This window comes from Gracilinanus agilis, chromosome 5, assembly GCF_016433145.1.
Source record: "Gracilinanus agilis isolate LMUSP501 chromosome 5, AgileGrace, whole genome shotgun sequence".
Classification (NCBI taxonomy): domain Eukaryota; kingdom Metazoa; phylum Chordata; class Mammalia; order Didelphimorphia; family Didelphidae; genus Gracilinanus; species Gracilinanus agilis.
In genome coordinates this window covers 247,846,333-247,873,396 of record NC_058134.1, presented here as the reverse complement: position 1 = coordinate 247,873,396, position 27,064 = coordinate 247,846,333, and the positions used below count along the sequence as shown (strand labels likewise).

The window sequence follows — 27,064 nt, the reverse complement described above, 5'->3', positions numbered from 1 at the left end:
AGCTGTCTGTCTAGAAAGGGGCCTGGATCTTCCCTCTCTGCGCTGGGACTAGGTTTGGGGTGGGGGGAGGGGGGAAGAACCTGGGGTGGAGTTAGGCAGCTGCCTATTTTCATATTCATTAGGAATGGGAGGCTGCCCGAAGAGCCCTGCTGAGTTTCAAGATATAAAAGCAACTTCTGGTCTCTCTTTTCAAGACAAGACAAATTAAAGACTCAGAGTGAAAACAGCTCCGGAGCTTTCTCTTTTCCTTCCTCCTCCTCCTCTTCCTCCTTCCTCTCCTCCTCGTCTCTCCCTCCTTCACTCCTTCTCTTCTCCCTCCTTTCCTCCCCCAGCTCACAGTCCAGCCTCTGTGTTTCTAAAAAGGCTTAGCATCAGCCTTAGATGATTATGGATTTTCTGAGCGAGAAGTTTGCCCTGAAAAACCAGCCGAGTAAAAACAGTGACTTTTACATGGGAGCAGGAGGCACTTTGGAGCACGTTATGGAAACTTTAGACAATGAGACCTTTTACAGCAAAACCTCCGCCAGCAAATGTGTGCAGGCCTTCAATCCTCTCCAAAGGGCAGAGCATCATGTGAGACTGGACAGGACATCTCCCTGTCAGGAGAATAATGGTGAGTCTTTCCCGACTGTAGATTGACTCCTTCTCAGAGCAGTCTACTTCCCGAACTTAACTTCGCCGTGAGAGAAACAGAGAGACAGAAAGAGGAAGGAAGGAAGGAAGGAAGGAAGGAAGGAAGGAAGGAAGGAAGGAAATTATAAGATACTTTTGAGTAAGTGAAGTGAAAGGAGGAAAGGAGGAAGGATGAATAGAAGAATCGCAATGGTATTCCGCTGTCCTTTCCCACTCTTCTTTTAGGAAACCTTGTTTAGACTAAGGGAGATTTTCCTAGGCTAAGGGAGGAAACATTCAGTCCTCAGGTCCTCTCCATTCTCTCCACTTATCGCCGAAAGATTGGAAGGATAAAGCGAGCTACTGGTTCATTTTCGGCTCCTTTCTCTCTTGGGTCCGTTCTTCCTCAGGCTCACTCACTCTGTCTTATTTTCCTTCCATTCTGAGATCCAACACGACCTTTCTTCGGGGATGCCCCAAGTACTTAGATAAGGCGCAAAGAGTAGCCTAATTGGGTCAAGGAAGGGTATTTCCCTTCCACGAAGCCCTCAGCTAACAGTAAAAATCGATCACAATCCATTAGAGAAGATTGCTGTCGTCACGTGTAATGGGGCAGATTGAGCTAGCTAGTGGAGAAATTCCCTTTTTATGGTCCAGGAAGTGGCATTATTTTCTTGTCAAAAACTGCCCTGGGTGATGGCTTTTCGGAATTCGGAATTGTGCACCAGACCCTGGCAGGCAAATACATACATATATCCAGATATGGGTACACATATTAATGCAGCTTCGTATCTAACTCTCGATCTTTCTTGTAAACAAACAAACAAAAAGAAAGACAATTCAATCTGAATAGCATCAAGTTAGGCAGCACTCAAGCTAATACTGCGCCCCCCTCCCGCCCCCGCATCTCGCAGTGTACAATTCTGTTCAAGTCCTCTTTCATACCCTTCTTTCCCAAACATTCTACTTTAAAAATTACAGGACCAAGAGTTTCTGGGGCTGCTTAGCTCCTCGGGGCGACGATTTCCAGTCCAAATGTGCCATTCTGTGTCCAAGTCCAAATGTTATCAAAACAGATCATCTATCTTTTCTCTCTTGTAACTGAATGCGAACCTATTATTTCAGATGTGACAGTTAAGGCACGTTTACAATTCCAAAAGGACCTCTCCTTATCATTGTATATATACCACAGTTAACCTGTAAGCTGCGGGTTCTTTTAAAACAACAAACCAATTAAACGGGAGGTATTTATAACAAACCCTCCACACCACGACCCCAGCCGCCTGCCTCCCTTTAATGAGGGTTCCAAAACTGTCAAAGAGATTGGACGGCAGAAGTCCCATTTCATGGGGTTGTGTGCTCCCATTCGATTGAAGTTTTGATTCTATTTTCGCTCTTCAAGTTTGGGAAAGTACTTAAAAAAACTTCGAAAGATCTTGAAATCCTCAGCACATATTTTTAAAAAGGCATTAGAAATAATCCAGTCAGGGAGACATTAAAAAAAAGGGGGGGGGGTTCATTAGCTTTCTTCGGCTGTGCAGTACTCACTTCTCTTTCATCCATTTTTTAAATATATAAGCATACAATTACTTGAATTGGGAGATTTTTTTTAAAAAAAGGATTTTAAAAATGAATTCTGATGGTCACTGAAAAGAAAACCGTCTTCCATATTTTAAACGGACAAAATATTTCATTATTTTTATATTTAAAAATTTACAGTGGGAGGAAAATATCGTAAATTGTACAAAAATCCCGGGAGTGACACTTGAAGATTATGTTTTCCACCTAGATTAATTGAAGGGTGATCTGCGGAATTAGATCCTTAGTTCTATGGCATTCAAAGTTCCCCTCCCATTCCTGGCAGTTAAATGTCTCAATTCTCCACTTAATTTTTACCCCTGTAGACAGGTACATAATACTCGCCAGCACCCTTCCTTAGAATGTACCGTTACTTTTGAAATTTGTATTTCATTTGCATTAATAGTATGTCGTTACTTGCTTTGAAAAAGAGATGTTTCAGTAACTAAGTGGATTAGGTTGGAGTTTAAGGTCGATAAATTCTGAATGCTGGCTGAAATAGGTAACTTGAAAAAGAGGAATGGAAAATAGAAAACTCATCGTTAAGGAGAGGAAAGGACTGCCCTAGTTTCCATCGCTTTAGGTCTTATTTTTCCTTTAATTGTACATATAATTTTCACGGCTTTATGTCTGCATTTTTTTTTTTTGGTTTAAATCATGCTACATGTGTGGAATCAAATCCGAAGGAAATTATTGAGAATGGCAGAGAACCCTAAAACAACCCGTAATAGCATGCCAGATGCCATCCTTTGTAATGTTTTACTGGATGTTTTAACTTCTGCGTCCCCCTCCCCCATTTGTGGGGGGATGGGGAATCAGGAAGAACTTTCAAGTTTTAGAGGATATTGTATGAGTTATGAGTTATACAGAGATGGGACTTATTTCGGAAAAAAAACTACAAACTCTGTGTTGCTTTTAATGCTAAAATGTTTTCCCTAAGTCGTATCACTCGTCATTCTCTTCTAAAGGAAAAACATGTCCTGAAACAATGAGAAAATATAGATTTTGAAATAATTAGGTCCCTTAAACTGTACCCTTTACAATTATCACGAATGTACATTAGAAATTAATTTTTAAAATTAAGGAAATATTTCTAAATTGCCAAATTGTAGATCCTGGGTGAGGGGGGAAAATCTAAATCAGAGGGTTTGATATCACATAACATTAGTTCAATAATCCCTCCTAAAGAGTTTATAAATTCTGTGTCAAGTTATAGATTTTTTTAAAAATCCTTTTTTTCCCTGAAGAACTTCCACTCTGTCTATTCAGAAGAGGAAAGATAATTTTTAAAAGTTTCACTTTTTCTTAAAAATCCAAATCACCTCTACTTTCTCTAAGTTCTGCCTTTCTTGTTTTCTGCCTCTCCCTCCCCCCCCTTTTTTTTTTACTCATTAGACATTATTTACAATGAGTATTCCTTTAAGATTTCTCCGCTGTTCTCAGTTTGTGAGCAGGAACTGTTTCAGCACATAGGGGCAGGGAGTGTGTGTAAAAGAATCCCCTCAACATTAGCAATTTTATCAAGGTGTTAGTTGCAAGAAGATCTATCTGGAAGCAGAACCCCAGGGCTTATTTGCCTTACTTTTCAATTTGATCAGAAACTGAAACAATCGTGTGCCTTAGAAAATCTTTAGACCGACAGACTTCTGTCAATCTGTATACTCAAAATGTAATCAGAAAGGGAAAATGGGATAATACTGGTTTGTATCTGATCCACATCTCCCCTTCCCAAGCCCCCAACACTAGTTTCTTAATGCTTTAAACTACAAACTATTTCTTCAAGGATGTTTGCTCATTAAGTCTTAAGACCTGTTATTTCCCCCCCTGGGTCCAGTGAACTATGGGATTACTAAAGTAGAAGGACAGCCTCTTCACACGGAGCTAAATAGAGCCATGGACAACTGTAACAGCCTCAGGATGTCTCCAGTCAAAGGGATGCAGGAAAAGGGAGAACTGGATGAACTTGGTGATAAATGTGACAGCAATGTATCCAGCAGCAAGAAGAGAAGACATAGAACCACCTTTACCAGTTTGCAGTTGGAAGAGCTGGAAAAAGTCTTCCAGAAAACACATTATCCTGATGTGTATGTCAGAGAACAGCTTGCTCTGAGGACAGAGCTGACTGAGGCCAGAGTCCAGGTACAAACTTGACTGAAGTCTTAAATGGGAAAGAATTAATATTGTTAAAATCGAATAACTATTTGTTTTTTTTAATCTCATAGAAAGAAAATCTTTTTTGACCAAAGTTAAACAGAAAGCTAGTATATTTCAGCAAAACTAATTTTATCTTTAAGAGGGATAGATATGCTGTTAAATCATTTTTTCTTTAGAAAAATGAATATTGCAATTGATCTATCAATATTAGACTAACAATTTAATAATAGTAAAGGAGAGACTATTCATTTGTTAGCCATAGGTAGCTAGTAAGAACACCTAATTAAAAAAAAGAAATGGTAAAATAATCCCTAAAAAGTAGATTTCTATAATATGAGTACACATTGTGTTATATTTCTTAGTTACTAATATTTGGGGACTGTTTGGAGAACAGCTATTTGCCATGTGTGTTTGTGTCTGTATATGCTATCAAAGTAATATGTAATAATAATGCTTCATTTATGTTGCTTATAACAAAGAGAAACAAGATGTAAAAACACACATTTTCATATGGCCATTTTCTGAATATTATTAAAACAGGATGTCAAAATGGCACAGATTTTCTAATCTCATTTGTTTCTAACATACTTTTGAAGCATAAATGATCAAACTAATGAAAATTAAGTTGTTTCTTCATTTCTATCCAGAGGCAGTAAGCATTATTTTGTTTTATAGTGATTTTTATTAGATGTAGTTAAATTTACCTTTTAAATGTTTAAGATTTTTTTCACCAAGCTGGAAAATTGAAGGTTCCCTTTTAAAAGAATGTTGCCTAAGTGTGTTCATAGTTTTAAAAATAGAAATCAGAACTGGAATAACATTATACTTCATTTGTTTATATTGTTTGCTTTAGATTTAATTTTAACTGTTCTTATGTTGTGGCTTCCCCCCTCCCCCTTCAATGTTGCCTGAAATATAACTAAAGGTTTATAAAGCAAATAATATCAACAAACACTCCAGAGACTGTATATTTTCTTTGCAGTGTATATGCAGCCTGCTTTTCATAGGAAAGTACTGAATTTAACAATTCTGATTAATCATTAGGAAAAGAATATGCAGGAAAAGCAGTGGGGATTTCAATCCTGAGTATAACAGAATTCCATCACAAGAATAATTAATTATAAGGCCCTTACATCATTAAGGGCAACATCTGGCAATGCACGGATAACAAGCAGCAGATTTTTGTTTTCATTTGTGGAGACAAATGGTTATTTTATCTTTAGCTAATTTCTGGGAAAGCAATGCAAAAAGCATTTTCTAAACCGTAAAGAGTTAATAAAATATAAATATATATTTTTACTCCTTCTCCTTTGATTACTACACATCCAGTTATATTATGCGAACATGTGTCATCTGTCCACAAACAAACACATCGGCTGGGCACACTACCTGCTTTCCTCTTAAATATTGATTCAAGGTCCAATTTAATTTTTTTTTGTCCTGAGTCCATGCAGAGAACCAGCTTGAACCTAATTTATCTAAGTTGTTCTCTTTCCTGCTTCTCATCAATGTAGTAATTGGCACCCATTTTAAGGAGATTGTTGAAGTCTTTTTTTCAATGAAAGAAGCTCATTAATAAATTCCCCTAGTATGTTCTTGGTGCCTCCTGTGGAGCCAGGAGGGGATTTTTTTGAGCTCCAGGCATGATGGGTAATACAAATTTACCAAACAGCCCCTTCAAAAAATATGCTCAATAGGTATGTCCCTGTGTCTTGTTTTGATTTTTCAATCAGTTTTTCAAAGTACCATGTGAAATCTGCAATCTGCATTTAAAAAAAAAATCAAACTGATGGTTAAAGCATCTCTAAGCATTTAGACCAGCATGGACCACAAAGGTAAAAACCCTAAAAGAGGAGTAGACATGCCTGTGTACACACATACACACTACAGAGATAACACACAGGGACACAAAAACACAGTGAAAATTTGTCAGCTTTAGCAGAGAGTTGTTCAGTTATACATTTTACATATTTCAATTCCATTTAGGTTAAAAAATAAGTAGGTCACATTTTAAAAGCAGCTATGTTCAAGGAATACCGGCGGTTTTTTGAAAATCTAGAAACATGCTTATTAAGTATCAAATTGAGTAACTTCTAGTCACCTTGAATTACATCCTTTATATCTTCCATCAGTGAATTAACTATAGATTCATAGAATAAAAATGCCTTTGGTTTTTATTCTAAAACATGTCATATTGTCCATAAAAATGATATTCCTTTGGGAATTCTTTAGGAGTTGTTTTTTTTAAATATTATTTCCAGTGTGTAATTGGATTTTTGTAGAAGATAAATCAATGATTTGACCAAATTAATGAAATTGTTGACAGAAACCAGAGTAAAATTTGGGTTTTTGTAATATGAGATGCTATTGCCTCATTTAAAAAAATTGTAAATGTTTTAAAGTATATGAATTTTTAAAATAAAAATTATACCTCAGAGATATATTCCACCTATCCAGCAAATATATATACCTTATAAATAATTTAAAAATATTCTACAGATAGTTCCATTCTAAATGTTGCCCCCATCATTTATTTTTAATTTTTAAAAAGTCAATTATTTTCCAGCTCAATCAAGAGCTAGATTACTTTGGCCAATGTCTGATACCAATATCTTTATATTTATCTCTCAATATTCAACACTTTCTGAAATGAATTAAATCAAGATCCATTTACTTAAAGTCTTCTTTTGATAACCTGATCAATTCTAGCATTCTTTTACTCAACTGAATGATATCCAAGTCAGTTTGGGTTGAATGTTTAATGGTCAGACCTTAAAACTCTAGGATAAAAATATCTCAGGTTTCAGCTTTTGTCTGGAAGGCAGAAGAATCTTCACGTGTAGAATCTTGGATGTGGAGTTCTAATGAAATGACACAATTCACAAAATGTCATATCTTTAAGAATCCGTGGACTGATGATATTTACCACTGAAGAAACTGGGTCTCAGAACCATTACAAGGCTTGCTCAATGTCATCTAACTAATTATTGACAAGGCCAGATCATCCAGTCCAGTCCTCTTTCTATTTCATCTTAGAATGGATTGAAAATCTGAAGAATTAGAATTATTCAAAGTATGCATGAATAGTCTATATGTTGATATTTTTAACTCTCCCATAATCTGAAGAAAATGTATCTTGTGAGAGACATCTAGAATACATGCTACTATAAGATCTTACATACAATGCAACAAATGTTAGGACTGATTCTGTCTTCTTTTGAAATGGAGATATACTTTGAAAAGAACCCTTGTTGACCTATGTTTCTGAACTGCTGTGGTATTTGGGCTATCTGGGCATATATTTTGCAAATCTTTTCCAGTTATTTCTTTTATGCAGGGCAAGACAACAAGAGCTTGCTAAATTCTATGTTCCAGACACTTTAACAAGATACGACTTCTCTCACGTAGGTTTGGTTTCAAAATCGAAGAGCTAAATGGAGAAAAAGAGAGCGGTATGGCCAAATACAACAAGCTAAAAGCCATTTTGCTGCCACCTATGATATATCTGTTTTACCTCGGACTGACAGCTACCCACAGGTATGGTAAATAACATGGAATAGTGAAGAAGATATCACATTTGGTGATTTGTTATATAGGAAAGCAAAATGAAATACACAGAATCATTACATCTAAGGATGTTTTTCAAGAATCAGTCTTTTATTTTAGTCTTTGCCCAATTGATTTCATAACTTTCTTTCATAATGAACCTATATAGGGTGTCCCTTTGGAGGTTCTTGTACATGACTGTACATTTTTGCTCTTTGGTTCCTTTGTTAAGTATTGTAATAAATAAAACATTGTATGGCATGATACCTTTGGGGCTTGGTTTGATGAACCATAGCCCAGTGTGGAAAACAGTTCCATGAAACCATCACTCCCAGCCAAAGCATCTGTTTTCTTTTGCTGTCTTTGTTTTTCACTCTAGACCAATGATGTTGTTCATTTTCCCCAAGATTCCTTTTGTCTTCTGTTCTTTTGAACAGTGTCCAAAATAATTGCAGTAGCTAGACCTGCAGTTGTAAAACTTAGTTTGAATTTGCACTTTGGTTATTTCATTTTGGGGGGGTCAAAAGCAAATCTCTTCATGATACCACTTTGAAAGATTTACCGTTACCCTTAGCCATGTTACAACGTATATGTATATACATACATGTAAGGGCATCTATGCCTAAATCTATGCATGTAATTCCTGAATCTAGTAGCTATTCATCAGAAGCATACATGTTTGGGATGGTGCATGTGGATATTTTACTTTTCAAAAGCTATTCTTATGCATTCGTGACATTTATCAAACTGGTTGTTATGTGATCTTCAGCCTACACATGATCATATCATAACTTAAGATCTTTCATTTCAAAGTTTTGTGCTTCTATATAATGTCGCCCATGGCTTGGAAAATGCGTTTGATACAAAGGTGAGACAAATGAATGGTGAAGTAACTTAGATAGTATTCTGTAGAAGCAGGTAAACCTTTGCATTAGAGACATATCTCGACCATGGCTTCTGACTTTTGACTTTATGTGGCTCTTTTATCTTCTTATGTTTTCCTTGAGTGAGCTTTCAGAAGCGAGGGTCCTTTCTATTTGTGGACATTTCCAATCCACAGTGGGAAGTGTGTCTTCCCTATTGTCTTCTTCCCTCCTCAGTGTAGGTAGTTTGCAAGGAGAACCAGGGGTCAAATCAGCTTCTTGCTATAAGAAAATGCCAGAGTTTCCTTTGTCATATACCTTTAATTTTATCTTTCTTTATAAAATTAACCAGCACCGTTTTTTCTCTTTCTTACGCAGGCATAATAAATAACAAAACAAAATGACAAAAATAAAACCCTTGTAAAGAATTTAAGCAAAACAAATGGCCACACTAGTCACATTCAAAAATATGTCTCATTCTGCATCTGAACTCTATCACTTCCCTGTTTTAATTTTTAAAAATTACTTAGCATGTGTTAGTTTGTTACGTTATTTTTTTTTTCTTTGAGAGATGGTGACTCCTTTTATTTTGAATCTTGGCATCACATGGAGGATGAAATTCAAATATTTATACTACTGTGTGCTCAGTACAGGGCAAGATACTGTGAGTAAGGGGCAGAGAAGGAGAACTAAGAAATATAAAGAATAGCCCTGCCTTCAAGGAGTTTACAACATCTTTACAAAAACAATATAAACACTAAGGACTTTTACAAATGTAAAACAATGGGTGGAGAAAAGTGGAAAGAACATATTTGTTAACATTTTGAGTTTAAAGATTTATCAAAATATCAATATTTTATCAAGTCCTTTCCGGCTGCCATGATTTAAACAAATAAGAGTTATAATTATTCATACTTTTTTCTTAAAGTTTCTAGTCAAAGGGTTAAACCCAAGTAGCATTTGACATGCAATATATTTAATTCAGAATGTTTCTTAAAAGGAAGAACACGGAAGTTCATAGCTTTTTTGTTTGTCTCATTTTTCATTGTTCTTAAATATTTTTTTTCCATTATTAGATCTTTTTTATGCTTCTTTTCTTCCTTTTTTCTCTGTATAACTTTTTTGAACTCTATTCTTTTACCTTCTAGTTTCCTTTCTTTTATGTTCTCTATCTGTCTCTGTCTCCCTCTTTATCTCTACTTAATCTATTATTTTCCTTTTTTATATCTTCATTTTCATATCCACAACAACATATTTTGCTACCTTATTTACTGAAGTTTCTCTTTGGTATTTACTTGTTTACTGAGTAACATAAAGTGGGGACCCAAAATAGAAAGGGAGAGTGTAGAACTACAAAGTGTTTTGGGGTATGCCATGCTTTTGTTTTCTTTTGTTATTCTATTCCAAAGTAGGAGGATTAGTTAAAAAATTCCTCAGAAAAGTAATGAGCTAGTTAGGATCATTCTTATTTTCTCCCTTCTGGCTATGGACATACCAAAATTCTCTATTGATTTATTCTCAGCTTGGCCAGACTTGGGTGGATAACCAACTTTAGAATGAGGACATTGAGAATAAAATAGGATGGACTTAATAGATTTCATTGACACCAAAATAAAGTGCAAAAAAAGGAAAGCTATAAATCCACAAGTACAAATAGAATTCTGATGTCCCTGAACTCATTTTTAATCTTAATGAAATACTTCCAATATGGTTTAGTGGATGAAACGTAGAATAAAATATAAAGTGTATATGAATTTGCAAAATGTATCAGTCAAGGCTTCATGCACAGGATAAATACAAAACAAAACAAAATGTTACACTGATTCAAAAGAGGGAGGGAGGTAGAACTGAAGTTTTTTTCTGATTTAGTTTAAAAAATCATTCCCAGGCTGAGCTCATGTCTGCCAAACTTCAGCCTGGAGGAAACTTTTATCATGGGGCCTAGAAATAGAAGTTTATAATGGAAACTATAGTAGAATCCAAAAATCCAGTGCAACAAAATCTAATCTGATTACTGTGACTAATTATAAGAATAGTTAAGCATTAGGGGAAAAAAAAAGTTGGAGGCAGAATAACAAAATAAAAGAATGAAAAATCTGGCAAAGGCATTCAATCTTAGCAACATGCAGAGAAGTTTGAAGGTAATTTGGACAATGGATACACTTTCCAAACAAATTCACTTTATTTACTCTCAACAAGACTGGTAGCACTGCTCAAACAAGCCATGATATAGCAGAGAGAACATTCATCGGGGAGACGGGAAGCTCTGCTTTGGGGTTCTAGCTCAATGGACAAATGACTTGGGAGCCTTGGACGAGGGATTATACTAGCTCAGGGATCCGTTTCCTCATTGTAAAAAAATCATTTTTGAACTAGATCAATTCTAAGGTAGGTCCCTTCTAGCTCTATTAACATGTGGTGATGAGTAAATGACTTCTGAATTCCAACATCCATGATTCTTCATGAGTAGTCATGCCAGGGGGCTTCCTTCTCTTCCATTTGCACTGTTTCTGAGAAAACAGGGGGATAAGAGAAGACTATGGAGGGACGCTTTCAGTGGAAAGAGCTTGGGGACTCCTGAGAAATGGGTTCAGTCCTATCTGCGTGACTTTGCTAAAAGCATTTACTTTTTCTGGGCCTCAGTTTCCTCATCTCTAAAACAAAAGGGCAGCTCTAAGTCGTGTCCCAGCTCTATGGTCCTAGGAAGAATATTTTCCTACTAGGACAATTAGACTTTGAACCATCGATATAGTTAGTCAAATCACTCACTCAGGTATTTCTCAGGCACTGGTGATACAGGTAAAAAGAAGGAAACAATCCCTACTCCCAAGAAGCTCTCACTCTAATGGAGGAGATGTACACATTCATGTGTGTACACAGCTGCACACACATAATGCAGCATACACATACATGCTCAGAACATTGATGTGTTTGTACATATGCATGAATGTGTGAGCATTCATTCAAGCATGTATGTCTGTAGATAAGTGCGTGTTCATGTGTGCATACACATCCACACACATGTAAACACATGTACATAAACAACCCTCGATACATACATGTGTGTCTGTGTATGCATGCGTGCATGCGTGCAATGCATTGTGGGCTTAAAAATTTTCCATGTGTGCATGCATTATACATGCATGTAAACACAATCCACACATGATCAGACAAATATTGGCATGTCTACACACTTGCAAACACATATGTGTATATTTGTGCTTGTACATAAATATATATGGTATACCTGTTTGTATATGTGTGTAATCATGTATACATATATGTGTACCTATATAGAACACATACACATATATGGTCAGACCATTGATGTGTTTGTACATATGTATGAACGTGTAAGCATTCATGCATGTATACCTGTAGATAAATACATGCATGGATACATGGACAGACATATTTGTGTACATGGGTGTCTTTGTATAGAATTTGTGTGCATATACATCTAGAGATTCCTGTGGGTGAACAGTACATATATATGTAGATGGGGAGGCATGTGTGGAGATGTGTATGTCCATGTGTATGCACACATTCAAGCACATAAACGCAGACACACATGGATTCACCTATATGAGACTATAAGCACCCCATTTATATGTACATGTATTTACACACATACGTGTGTGACATAAATACACATGATTTAATCCTGAAAATGAGCATCTATACCAAGTATTAAATGCAAAGTAACTTGAGCGCGAGGGCACTAGAGGGCTGGGGAAAGGCTTCCTGCAGAAGATGGGGCTTGAGTAACATGGCAAAGGAGGGAAAGAACTCGAGAAGTAGCCTTTGCTTCACTCATTCATTCTACCCATAAACCAATGAGAACGCCCAACGCGTTCTGTCTGAAGCTCAGGAAAATCCAGTTCAACGTCCTTTTGGGCAACGCTTTAACTTATTTAATTTAAATTGTTACATCGCGAAACACTAAGAAGTAGAACGGCCCTTTTCACCTTTAAAATATCAATCTGTCTGTCTGTCTGTCTGTCTGTCTGTCTGTCTCTCTCTCTCTCTCTCTCTCTCTCTCTCTCTCTCTTTTCGCTTCCATATTAGACTGATGAGATTGACCTGTGCCTACAGATGTTCCCTTTAGAGCACAGCCTTTGTCCTTTGCCCAGAGAGAGCTGGGAAAATGAAAACTGTTAGCCACCCATTATAAAGGCTTCAGTTCTTTTTCAGTTGCTAACTAGAACAGTGATCTTTAAATAGTATCTTCAACTCTGTGGACCTCTCCATAGCCCGTGTCACTGAGAAATGGAGGGGGAGGGATGATTTCTAAGGTTCCTTTAGTCCAAATCAACACGTATTGATTACGTGTGTATGACATGACCAAGATTGTGCTAGGTACTGGGGACACAAAGAGGACAGTGAAAGAAGTTCCTGCCCTCACGGAACTTACACTCAATCAGGGAAAAGATGTGTACTCATAGGAGGAAATGTATGATATAGGCAAAGTAATTTCCGAGGGAGGAAGGACCATTAGCAACTTGGCGTAATCAGGAAAAACGTTTTATAGATGATAGCCCTTGAGGAGAAAACTGAAGAAAGGGAGGGACTGCAAGAGGCACAACTGGAGAAGGCATGAGGATGAGGGACAGATGATGCAAAAGCAGAATATGAAATGTTGTGTTCAGAGAACAAGCCTACAAAATGTGAATGTTATTGATGGTGATTCAGAGTTTACAAAGCACTTTATACACATTGTGCAAGGCTTAGAGTCTCCATTTTATAGTTAAAACAAACAAACAAACAAAAAACAACCAAAACTCTGAGGCTCAGAAAGATTAAGTGACTTATCCAAGGTCTCACAGCTATTAAATAAAGGAAGAGAATAAACATTTATTAAGCACCTACTTTGTTCCAGGCACTGTGCTAAATGCTTTCCAAATATCTCATTTGTTTCCCATAACAACCCTGGGGGAGGTAGGTACTATACATAAATAACAGGGTATAGACTTGAACTGTGGTCTCCCCATTATTAAATGTTCAATACTCTTTCAACTACACCATCCTGTCCCTCAGCTAAAACATCTGGGCCCATAAATGAAAAGGAAATAGCCATTTTGTTCCTAAACTTATTACATCATAGTTTAAATCATGGAATCACAGTTTAAAATTAAACCTGAACCATTTACATCAGATACCTGCGTATTTCTAAACTAGAAAAGCCAGTCGCTCTTTGTCAGTATACTAGTGAATAGAGTACTTTATACTCTAGCATAGGCGTTTTATGAAAAAATCCAGCACGGAAGACTTGTTTGCATAAATTGCCAGAATGGCCTTACAAGGCCACATTTTTTGTTTTTTTCTTTCCCCATTTCAATCTAGAATCAGGGAAATGGTTTCAATTTTCACATGTGTAGCAGTTAAATCTAATCAAACATGCAGTTAAATTTGCTATCTGGGGAGCCTGCTTGCTCGTTACAACTAAAGGAAAAATCCAATTTAATTTAATTTTTTTTCTTGAATCGGGACTTCCAAATATGGTTGCTGTGGGAAAGTTTCTGTATATTCTGAATTTGTCCCTAGTTTATTCTCATGAGAAAAATTCTATTTTCCCCCTAAAAATTTCAGAAAGAGTTGCAGCAATTATTTAGGAATGTTTTAATTTACCTAAATATTCTATATGACTTTTATGGGCAGCTAGTGAGAGAGCATAAAGAAAATATGTTCATCGAATGAAAGCAAAATGTGATCAGTTGCTTTAGTTTCTCTCAAGTTGTACCGAGGTCTCTCAAAATATCTGTTAACGAGAGATCAAAGCAGAGGTATCAGTCTTTAGTTTTTAATTATAGACTATTTCCAAGGGCATCTTCATTGATTTAAAACACAAATTGAGACAATTCAAAGTGTGTTCCTTTGTTTTTCATTCTAAAGTGCCACTTAGAAGATAGTGATTGAGAGATATTCGTGCATTTTTCTTTAAAATTCTGAAAAAAACAATTTAGTCCCACATCCTGGTCTGCATTCACACTGGGGTTCTTCCATAGTGGATTTTTGTACCTTTCTTAAACTTCACCTTGACCCAAACTGAACTGAATCTATTTGAGTGTCAGCTTCTTAAAGCTGGGGTTGTTATTTGCCACCCCATCCCTTAAAAACATCACAAGCACCATATAGAGCTGTATACAGTAAGCATTTAATAAAAGCCTATTGATGATTAATTAAATTTTATTAATAAATGTTGATCGAATATCATTATGTCACTATGTCCCTTTATATTAGAAGACCAAAGAATAAGTAAATTTGGGCAATTTGACTATTTGGAGAAAGTATCATTTTTCTCTGAGTGTACTTTCAATAAATTCATCCAAAATTTAAAGCAAATGGTCACATTGAAGTCCTTTCCTGGCTGGCAATAAATCTATAGTTGCCTTAGGGAAGAATTAAGGGATTATCAACTGTGCCAGTGGAATGGCCCCTGGATGTGTCTGGTGAGTAGTGATAGCTCAGGCATTCTTCTTCTCAGACACCAAAGTTTCAGAATTTCCAGGGCAACAAATGATGTCCTCACAGAGTTGTAAGTACATTTTATGGTTTCTCTGCCTCATGAACCAGTGTCGTCTGTAAATATGGTTGGAAAAATGAGGAAAACTTATAAATTTACTAAGTGGTAGGGTGAGATGAACTGTTTAAAAAATAGAAATAAAAGGGTCATCTAGGTGGCTCAGTGGATAGAGAGCCAATGTAGAGATTGGAAGTCTTGGATTCAAAGTTGACCTCAAACCTTGCTGTGTGACACTGAGCAAGTCATTTAACCCCATTTTCCCAGTCCTTACTGTTTTTTTTTTTTGGTTTGTTTTTTTGGCTTTGGAACAGGGTATAAGGTTTTTTTTTTTTTTTTTTTTTAAGAAAAATAGAAATAAAAGAAAGAGATGATGTGAAGCAAGTAGAATTTTCACTGTATTTCTTCGATAAGTATCGAATCACCAATGCCAAATAATTTCTAGTTTGCTGATGAATACAAAATTATAAAGGATTAGTGGTATCAGCCTTCCCCCCTCCCCCCCCCCCAAAAAAGGGAGAAAGGATAGGGAAAAAAGCTTTGTTGTATTTCTTAGATTACAAAAGTGACAGATTGAGCTATGAAAATGTAACAAATTAACCATGAATGGGTTTCAGTGGATCTGAAACAAATGAATAAGTGGAAGGTAATAAATTTAAATGTTAATGATCATAAGAAATAAGAAAAGTCTAGTCATTACAGGCGATTCTCAATTAAAAAAAACAGTTTCTCTGTAATTGCCCATTGTTTGTATTCTCTATAAATTAAAGAAAGATTAAACAAGTAAGCAAAGGCTAGAATTAGCTAATCAGACCCAATGTAAGAGGAATACAAGTACTCTGTGATAAGGTGGGAAGCTTGAAACTTTTTCAGACTGTACAGACCTGTAAGTCTTCAATTTATTCTCTAAAAAATGGAGCAAGTTATACTGGATATAACTCTATATGCATAGTGATTCTTCAGCTTTATATTGGCTATGCAATATGGTATTTCACTTTCACCCCTAAGAAGATGAAATTGGATATATTTTAATGATATTAAAGGATTTATGGGAAAATTACAAAAAAGAAAGTTCCAGATGTGTTGTCTTTAGAAAATAAAGACATGTTTTCACTTCATTCACATATTTGGAAAGAGATCCCTTCCTCGACCTAGATTTTGAAGTTCATATAAATTGGAAATGGGATGGGGTGGACAATGAGTTTGTGGTGAGGGAAAAGTAACATCCAAAGATGCATTGTATAACAATCTTGGCAAATCTTGCCATATTTGATTTCTGTGACTTGAATTTTCTTTAATCTATTGATTAAAATGCTTAGCAAGAGGAATAGCATATTTAAAATTTTAGCGAGAATTTTATTAAAGTTTCTGGAGAACTGTGGCATCAATAAGATTTAGGTATGGCTAAATCAAGGAAAGCTTATAATACTCTTTTCTCAAGAATCAAATGAAGCAGTATTTATGTACCAAATTAGTTGTAAATGACATTATATAAAGGTTAACTATTTTTATTAAGATATAAATAAGACAGATGATGACATAATTATATGTTAAGAAGCTTGAAAATTATGCAGAGTATCATTAAAATTTTCCACAATGAAGCTGTTGCTTGATAAAAATTGTAGTTGCACAAGACAAATTCCATGTGCTATCATTTTTATCCTTTTTAACAAAAATACTTTTCTTTTAAGCAATAAATTGTATAATTTCACTGTTAGAATAATTTCATTATTAAAACTACTAAAAGTTAAATAAGTAGAACCAGGACTGTGAAATCAGGAAAAGAAAACAGAAAGAAGGAAAAAATTCAGAGTAACTGTGCAAAATTCACCTACACTTTTATTTGAAATTTTCACATCTCATGTAAAACGATCCAGATATATACATTTCTCCTATAGAGTATTGTCTTAACTTTTTATCTTAAAAAATACATTTCCCCCATTTTACAGTGAGAACATTTCCCTTCAATAGAAGTTTGTAAGTTTGGTAGAATGTTTAAGAATAAATTCAATTTATAATAAATTATACAATTCCAGGGGGTTTTATTGGTATAATTTCTTATTTCACTCAAGCTAGTTTTCCTTCTATTTCATATTTGACATATTTTGAATTTCAAAGAGTTAAAAAAAATTCTGCAAGGGCATCAAACCTACACAGTGCTCTCAAACATACACGGTGGTGGAGAGTCCATTTAATAGCATGGAGTAATGTAGTACACGAGTTAGATTTAGGAAGACCTAGGTTCAGACCCAGCTTTTGACACTTTATGACTCTGGGCAAATTACTTAACTTCTCTGAGTCTCATTTTTCCCATATGTAACATAGGTCAACTACTACCTCTATTATCTGTTAATGAATTGATAAGTTCCTACTGATTTCTAACCACTATGACACTGAAGATACAGATAAATTGAATGAAATGATTTCTTCTTGAAAGATTTTATATTCTAATCAGAGATAAAACAATGTCATATAGAAGAAAATATAAAATAAATATCAAAAATATTTATATGATGTAGTTAAATACAAGGTAGAACAGCCAGGAAAGGCTTGTTGTAGAAGATATTTGAGCAGTGTTTTGAAAGATCAATAATATAGATGTTTTAAGAGGAAGACATGAAGGAATCTCTCCCAGGCATGAGGTATGGAGTTAGATTGAGGAGTTGGAGTCATTAGTAAGGAACAGAGAGAAGACCAGTTTGGCTAGATTCTAGAGTGCATGAGGAGGACTAATGTATTATGAATCTGAAAAAATAGGTTGAGGCAAAAATGGTGAAGGATTTTAAAAGGCTAAAGGGAGGACGGAATATTTTATTCCAGTCTATAGAAAGCCACCAGAGTTTATTGAGTGCAGGAGTGACAGGGTCACAAGGATTTTGTGAGGCTCAAATAAGATAATGTGTAAAGTGCTTTGGGAATCTTAAAGCACTTTATAAATTCTTTTTATTAGTAGTAGCTGTAATAGTAGATTCTTATAGCTATCCCCAAATGGTTTCATAGGAGAAAATCAAATAACCTATACTAGATTTTAGTAGATTTTTAGACTCCAGTGTCTAGTCTTTGTAGGCTTTTAGACTTTAGACACTGTCTACTTTAAGAATAAATTATGAATATTTTAACCATGGAACAACATTTGAAGAAAAAGCATTTTGAAGGAATTATGGAATAGAATTGGATTTCAGACAGACTTAACTGAAAATGAATTCATAATTTGTATACATAGCTAAAATAGTGCCTCTTCCTTCTATCCACCCCTATCCCCAACTATATCCCTAGGCTATAAATGAAATAGAATTAATTGGTTCTGTTAACCAATTCAAACTATTTGTATGTATAGACGAACCTCCAGATGGTTATCCAATGGAATTAAATCATTCAGTAGTTTTTATTTGCTCTTTTTGGACTCTGAATAACTTACCATTTTTACTGATATTCTGAAAAACTAATACAACTCTAAAAATTAAGTTTTATGTGAATCTTTCTTCTTTTTGATCTGAATAAGAATAAAACATATTATTACCTCCTCAAATTTTTAGGAAATGGTTATGTGAGTAAAAGTAATGTTAATGAGTCATTAGAGGCATACCATATTTAAATATTTTTCAAGAAAAGCAATAAAATATTTTATGGGAATGTATATTATGGGGTGATAATGTGGTAATTAATTTTTACAGGGTGGCTAGGTTAACAGTGACTGGAAATCAAATGAGGTAAAAGCATTCTATTAAACCAGGAAAGCAGAAATAAAAACTGAATGTTCATTTACTTTATTTTTTAGGCTTTAACATAAGATAACTGTATACATGAAACCATCTTGGGTATCTCGTATTCTTTCTTATTGGTAGGGTAGGAGATAATCACCTATATGAATATTTTTTAATCTTTCATGCTTGTGTGAAGGGCACCATGTTCCTAGGGGTATTTTCCCCCTTCAATCTGCAACTCTTGCATAGAAGCCCTTTCTTTTCAAAAAATTAATAAATAAATAAGCAAACAAACTGACCACTTTGGAAATATAAATATAGTGGAAAAAAAAGCCAGGTTTGGAGCTTGTTTTTCAATTAAAAGACAGATGTTTACTGATGCATTTCCAGGTGTTTCACAAGCCTCTATTATTCCCATTTGGTTCCATGGACTAGTTTCTTCTAAGTTGTTTTAAGTTGAGTCAATATGCAGAAATGTGTATCATAACATAATTTAAATTCGTTAGACTTTTCAACTAGAAAATTCTTCTTTTTGATAGATTTTTCACTGGTTCTTTTATAGAATAGTAGACAGATATTTCTAGTTTTGTTCACCACAGCACCAGTCAGTGAGGAATAAGACTGAGAGGGACAACCTTGGAATTGGAAAGGAGACCTGCATTCAAATTCTGTTTCTGACAGGATTAGTAGCCAATGTGTTAAGAGCAAATCATTTCATTTCTCAGTGCCCCCATTTAGTTCTCTAAAACTGTTCATAATAGAGGAGTTGTCAATGCTAGCAGAGTGACCTGGGGTAAATAAATTACTTAACTCTCTGAGTGTTCCCAGTTAACTTTTTAAAACTATAAGTTGCAGATTAATTTTTTTAACTGTGGTGGAGGTAGTTCCCTTCTTTGGAGTTCCCTGAAGAATCATCAAATCCATTTGAAAATTTCTAGTGGAGCGATTTTCATTATATAGAAGGCAGCCCATTCTACTTTGGGGCAAATCTAATTGTTTTAGGAAGGTTTAAGGTCAATCAAATGAAATTGAAGTTAGAAAATTCAACTTTTTGTTGGAGTCCCAATAAAATGTTTTGTGAATAATTATTTTCCCCTACCATTTTTTTAAACACCATGACAATTGTTTTGAATAACTGGCTGCTGGCTACATAGCAGCTAAGACATTAAGGTTCTAGAATAATTAAAAACTATAAACACTATAGCTGATTACTTCAATTTATCCTATCTTTCAGATGAATAAACAGATTTAATTTTTACTTTTACTCTATAACATTTAACAGACTTTCCCTCAGATAAAATCCCTCCTCAGATATTTATTAGTTGTGTGACCCTGGGGAAGTCATGTAACACCGTTTGCCTCAGTTTCCTCATCTGCAAAATGAACTAGAGAAAAAAATGGCAAAGGACTCCGGTGTCATTACCAAGAAAATGCCAAATGGAAGTCAGGAAGAATCAGACAAGACTAAAATGATGAATAATGAAAACAATGACTTTGGGCAGTCTTTTTTATGCTCTGAACCTCAATTTCCTCATATATAAAATAAGGACAATAATAGTGCCTGCTCACAGAATTGTTGCGAGATTAATGTGGGTAAAGCATTTTGCAAACTAAAGTACTATAAGATGTCCCCAAAGTCTCAGTGTAGCTTAAAACTACACTGAAACTTTTGGAACACTTTGGGTAATGGTCAGAAATTTGGGGGAATTAAGTTTGAACCCTGACCCCCTCCAAAAAAGTCATGAAAGTAAAATAAGTGACCACAGGGGAAAGTGCATGAATTAAACATTGTACAACTAAAATAAGTTTTCCTTATAAATAATATAGCTATGATTTATATGGTAATTAATTAAATATTTATGACAAAGATGTTTCCACAGCAAAGACTTTAGGCATATAATTTTTATCGAAACCATCTTTTTTTTTTAAAAAACTCTTACCTTCCATCATAGAATCAATATTGTGTATTGCTTCCAAGACAGGAGTGGTAAGGGCTAGACAATGGGGTTAAGTGACTTGCCCAGGGCCACACATCTAAGACAATGTTTCTGAGGTCACATTTGAACCCAGGACCTCCTATCTCTAGGTCTGGCACTCAAACCACTGAGTCATCCAGCTTCCCCCTAAACCATCTTTTTCTAATAGTAGCTGCTACTTTTCTCTGATCATCATGAAATGATATACATTAGTTTTCACTTTCTATTGCACTTTATATATACTTACTAGAAATACTTAGTCTTCATTTTAGAAAGAATCTGGATGGGGGAGGGCTGCAGATAAGTCTAGCCCCAGCTTCCAAAGCCATTCAATAATTAAGTGCTAATTTTTTTTATTTGCTTAGGAAAAAAAAAAACACATTAAGAAGCAAATGTTCAAAGCAGTGTGGAGTAAGCTCTCTGAACTTCCATTCATGTTAATGGGAGTCAGTTGGCTAAGTTCCCCAGACAATGCTTTGAACATATTTATCCCTAGAACTTTTAAAAAATGCTACAAAACACATTAAGACCTGGAATGTTTGGAGGTTCCTGACTCCTTTAAAACACCACCAAGAAGGAAATATAATGACAGGCAGTTCTTTTCTACACATGTAGGAACGGAGGAAGTGGCTGGATTGTTGCTTCTAGCTAGGATCCCCTGATACATTTCTACGTCTTTAGGAAAACCTGAAAGTTCATCTAATTTGGGCTGTTTTCTTAAGTTAGGGCCACTCTAATGCTATTCCAGAGGGAAAACCAGGGCTCTCAGTTAGGGAAGAGGTACTGCTTAAGAACTAGACCTTTGATTTCTTTTGAACAGTGAACTCCCTCTACCAATGCAGACGGGCAGCTTCTCTGCAAACTAGTCTTTTTTTTTTTTTAAAATCTTTATCTTCTGTCTTGGAATTGATTCTAATGTGCAACTAGAATTAGAAAGAAAGCAGCAAACTGGAGAAAAATCTTTATAACAAAACTCTCTGACAAAGGTTTAATTTCCCAAATCTATAAGGAACTCAGTCAAATTTACAAAAAAACAAGCCATTCCCCAATCGACAAATGGACAAGGGACATGACTAGGCAATTTTCAAATAAAGAAATCAAAACTATCAATAAGCACATGAGAAAGTGCTCTAAATCCATCCTGATTAGAGAAATGCAAATTAGAACAACTCTGAGGTACTGCCTTACACCTAGCAGACTGGCCAGTATGGCAATAAAGGAAAGTGATAAAAATATTGGAAGGGATATGACAAAATTGGGACACTAATGCATTACTGGTGGAGTTGTGAATTAATCTAACCATTCTGGATGGCAATTTGGAATTATGCCGAAAGTGCTTTAAATGACTATCTGCCCTTTGATCCAGCCATAGCACTGACAGGTTTATACCCCCAAACAGATAATAAGGAAAAAGACTTGTACAAAAATATTTATAGCTGCACTCTTTGTGGTGGCAAAAAATTGGAAAATGGGAGGATGTCCTTCGATTGGGGAATGGATGAATAAACTGTGGTATCTGCTGGTGATGGAATACTATTGTGCTCAAAGGAATAATGAACTAGAGGAATTCCATGTGAACTGCAACAACCTCTAGGAATTGATGCAGAGTGAAAGGAGCAGAAGCAGGAGAACATTGTACACAAGAATCGATTCTAATGCAGAAGATTGGTAAGGGTCAGATAGTTGGGCTAAATGACTTGCCTAGAAGTCACACAGCTAGGAGATGTCTGAGGTAAGATTTGAACCCAGGTTCTCCTGACTCTAGGTCTGGCACTCTATTTACCATGCTACCTAGCTTCCCCTAAAGTCAAGTCTTCTTGACTCCATGTCTAGCAGTTCCTCCATGGAGCCACCAGCTGCCTCTTCATAAAGCAGAATATATAAGATAAATGCAGAATAAAAGACATTACCAGAAGGTGGGTCTGTGAAAGTCCTCCAGGAAATTGAGTTCTGCCTTAAAGGAAGCCAGGTATTCTAAGAGAATTCAGGGATTCAGGAAGAAAAGTATTTTGGGTACAGAAGACAGCCAGAGCCAAAACACCAAGAAGGAGCATCATGGATGAGAAGCAGCACGTATACCAGTATGTTTACTCTTGTCTGGACCATTTTTTTAAACCTTGCCTTCCATCTTAGGGTCAGTACTCTTCACCAGTACTGGAATTATCAGTTCTAAGGCAGAAAAGTGATACGGACTAGACAATGGGGATTAAATGACTTGCCTAAGGTCACACAGCTAGGAAGTGCCTATGGCCAGATTTGAACCCAGGACCTCCTGTCTCAAGACCTGGCATTCAATATTCTAAGCCACCTAGTAGGGAGGCTTAAAGAGCTGTCCACACCCCTGAGAAGTTAAGCAATTTCCCCAGGATCACACAGCCAGGATAGGTCAGAAGCTGACTTGAACCTAGCTGTTAATGGCTTCCAAGCTGTATCTTTATTCACTATGTCTCTCTTTCCTACTCTTAATAACCAAAATCCTAGTATTTAACATTCTCTCTAGAAAAGTTCCCTTATGTGTGGAATAAAATAAAATCATTCACTCCTTCCCCACTCACTTATATAGGCTTTTCCAAAAGTCTTGGTGTAGTTTTAATATATTAAAGTTTTTAATACCTATTTATAGTGATTAAATAGTTAAGGTAACCAGGTGGCAAAGTGGATAGAGTATCAGGCCTGGAGTCAGGACTATTTATCTTCCCAAGTTCAACTTTGCCCTCAGTCACTTATCAGCTGTGTGACCCTGGACAAGTCCCTTAACTCCATCTGCCTCAGTTTCCTCATCTGTGAAATGAACTAAAGAAAGAAATGGCAAACCGCTCCAGTATCTTTGCCAAGAAAATTCAAATGGGGTCATGAAGAATCAGATGGGACTGAATAACAACAACCACAAATTGTTATTAAACTATTAAAGCCAAAAACTGCACTTAGACTTTTGAGATACCTTGTATATATAATGGATATTATTTTTAAATAGAAGAAAATGAAGAAATAATGCGCAAAAGTAAAAAAGAATAAGAAAATGATTTTTAAAAAATCGCACAGTTCTTCAATGAATTTTTTTTAAAAGCTAGGTTTGATTGCAAAATAGGTAAAAAAATGGGGAGATTAGTAGACCACAAATGCAAGATGATAAAAATTGCCCCAATCAGTGTGTTTGTGTTCTATATACATAGTTTAAAAAGTTAAGAAATTAAAAAAATATATTCAGATTTTTAGTGTTAGAAGGAAGCTTCTTGTTTAGTTCATTTTTACCCAATTATCTCATTTTTATAGATGAAGCAACAGTAGGAATAGTATTAATTTTTTTAGTATTTATATAGTGTTTTCAGGTTTGCAAAATGCATTAAATATATTAAACATATATAATATATATGCAAAAATATATTTAAATCATCTGATCCTTATAACAACTCTATGAGTTAAGTAATGTTATCCCCATTTCACAGATGAGAAAACTGAGGCACAGAGCTGTTAAGTGACTTGCCAAGAGTGATCACACAGCTAGTAAATGTCCATGACAGGATTGGAACTCAGGTCTTCCTGACTCTAAATCCTATGCTATATCCACTACACCATTCAGCTGCCTAATGATGTAAGTGTGATATTCAGAAGTATTAAGTACAGGCCCCTTGACAGACTGCATGCTTGTTTGTTTTTTCTGAGTGCCAGCCTAGCAAAGTTCAAAATAGCCCCAAATCAGAAGACTGATCACCAGGAGACGAATTTTTTTGACCACACCAATTTATAAAGGTTGTCTACTAGGGTGTAAAGGGGTTGCAATCTGTGGGAATGATGGGATTGCCAACCCAGATAGAGTCATCTGTCTTTTGAAGTTTGAGGAACTGTCTCTAATCAAGAGAGATGAGGCATTACTATGATTTTATATTTCCTATTTGAAATTCCCAATAGCCCTCTGCGATGGATTCTACAGGCATTATTGTGCTTATCTTATAAAAGAGGAAATTGAGGGTCAGCTGTCATCTGGAGAAATGTGTCCATTTGTGGTGAAATCACTGAGGTAGAGGGCACCAGAAGAGAGTGATGAGGATGGAGAAGCATCTGGATGCCATGTCATGAGTGGACATAGAGGATACATCTTAGACAAAACACAGAGGGCTGTGATAGCTCACTCCCATTATTTGAAAGGCTATCATTATGAATGAGAGGCTATAGGACATTGTGCTTAAAATGTAGCCTCTGAGTCAGAAAGACTTGGATTCAAAATTGTCCTCTGATACCTACTGACTGTGTGATTCAGGTCTTGTCACTTCAGCTCTCGATAGTCTAGGTAAATGTCTACAAGAAGGTGTGGATAAGGAAACTTCTAGACATTCTCTGTAACTTCATTTGTGGAGAGAACTAGGACTCATAGAAATATGCTGCACAGGGAAATTTTGCAATTCACTATAAGAATTTTTAAAACTATATTTTTCCAACTTTATTTCTTTTTCCAATCATGACAGGTAATAACAAATTTCCACATTTTCCAAAGTTATGTGATCCAAATCGTCTCCCTTCCATCTTCCTCCCATCCTCCTTAAGCTGGCAAGCAATTTAATCTCAGTTATATATGTATCATCACACAAAACATCTTTCCATATTATTCATTTTTGTAAGTGAATAATCTTATAAAACCCAACCTCCCAAATAAACAAGTGAAAAAGCGTATGCTTTCATCTGCATTCCAATTCCAACAGTTAAGAAAGAACTTTTTTTAATTTTAAAAAATATTAAAAATGTTTAATTAATTAATTTATTTTCCCATGGTTACAAGATTCATGTTCTTTCCCTCCCCTCCCATAGCTGATGTGCAATTCCACTGGGTTTTACATGTGCCACTGATCAGGACCTATTTCCATATTATTGTTATTTGCACTAGGGTACTTGTTTAGAGTCAATATCCCCAATCATATCCCCATCAATCCATGTGATCAAGCAGTTGATTTTCTTCTGTGTTTCTACTCCCACAGTTCTTCCTCTGAATATGGATAGTATTCAAGAAAGAACTTTTAAACAAAGCAATCCAACCATGATGTAGTCTAACTCAAAAAGCAGTGAAACCCTTTTCATTGGATGTATTCAAGTAGAGTTTGTTAGGGATGTTTTGGAGGCATTTTTGTATTGGAATGGAATTTGGAGTATATGAATTCTAAGGTCCTCTCCTACACCAAGATTTTGTGAGTTATAAAAAAGAGGGGTTAAGGAATCAGAGATTTAAGCAAAAAAGTATTGAAGAGACCATTTCAACCCAACCCTTCCTATTCGGATGAGAAAATGGAGTCCCTGAAAAGTTGGAATTTGACCAAGGTCACACAGGTAGAAAATGGCAAAGACGTGATTCAGATCCAGCTCCTCTGAGATGGTACAAGAAAGAGGAATTAGTACAAGTATAATCCTTTTCTTACTTTTCATTTTTCTCTGTATAATATATCATATTATTATTCAGATATTTGAACAAACCTCAAGAAGGCTTTCAGACAGAGAGTAAGCTCAAGCTTCTTTGGGGCCATGTCTTTTTATTTGCATATTTTCCAGGAATTCGTTGGACATCTGTGCCCAGTTTTTAAAAAAAAATAAACAAAATTCTGTAATAAGATTAAAAGCACTTTTAAACCAGAGCACTTTAACAGCAAACGTGTATTTCTTAGGGATACCCCTCCCCCACAAACATTTACACCTTCTTATCTGCCAGAAAGTGTAAAAACAGTTCCCCAAGAGAAATATTTTCATGACATTTGGTCATCTAAAAGGGCCACTATAAAATATATTTGTGATCACATATTTGTATGTTGGTTAATTTTGGAAAACATTGTCCTTGAATGGAGCTTCAATAGCAAAATTGATGAACTTGGGTTATTTTCTGATGAAATGTTCTTATTATCATAATCATGTTTGTTTATGTCATGAAAACAAATGATTTATTTGTCTGTTTGTAGTTCATTTATTACTCTTTGGATAGGGGAGATTACTGAATTGTTTTCACTGGGGTATATGGAGTGTTCAGGGAGGACTAGCACCTCAGGTGTGAAGGCTTGCCCAAGACAGTGCTTTAGTATTTACCTTTCTTTTCCTTCCTTCCCTTCTCCTTTCCTTCCCTTCCCTTCTCTTTCC

General features: G+C 35.6%; 1 protein-coding gene across 1 annotated transcript in view; it reads left to right on the top strand.

Annotated features, from left to right (window-relative positions):
* Positions 1 to 221: 221 nt before the first annotated feature.
* Positions 222 to 27,064, top strand: part of ALX1 (ALX homeobox 1) — a 34,100-nt gene continuing 7,257 nt past the window's right edge. The window contains exons 1-3 of the mRNA XM_044678483.1: positions 222 to 613; positions 4,025 to 4,329; positions 7,753 to 7,881. Of these exons, the coding sequence (XP_044534418.1) occupies positions 382 to 613; positions 4,025 to 4,329; positions 7,753 to 7,881 (666 nt within the window). The 5' untranslated portion in view covers positions 222 to 381. The remainder of the gene's footprint in view (positions 614 to 4,024; positions 4,330 to 7,752; positions 7,882 to 27,064) is intronic.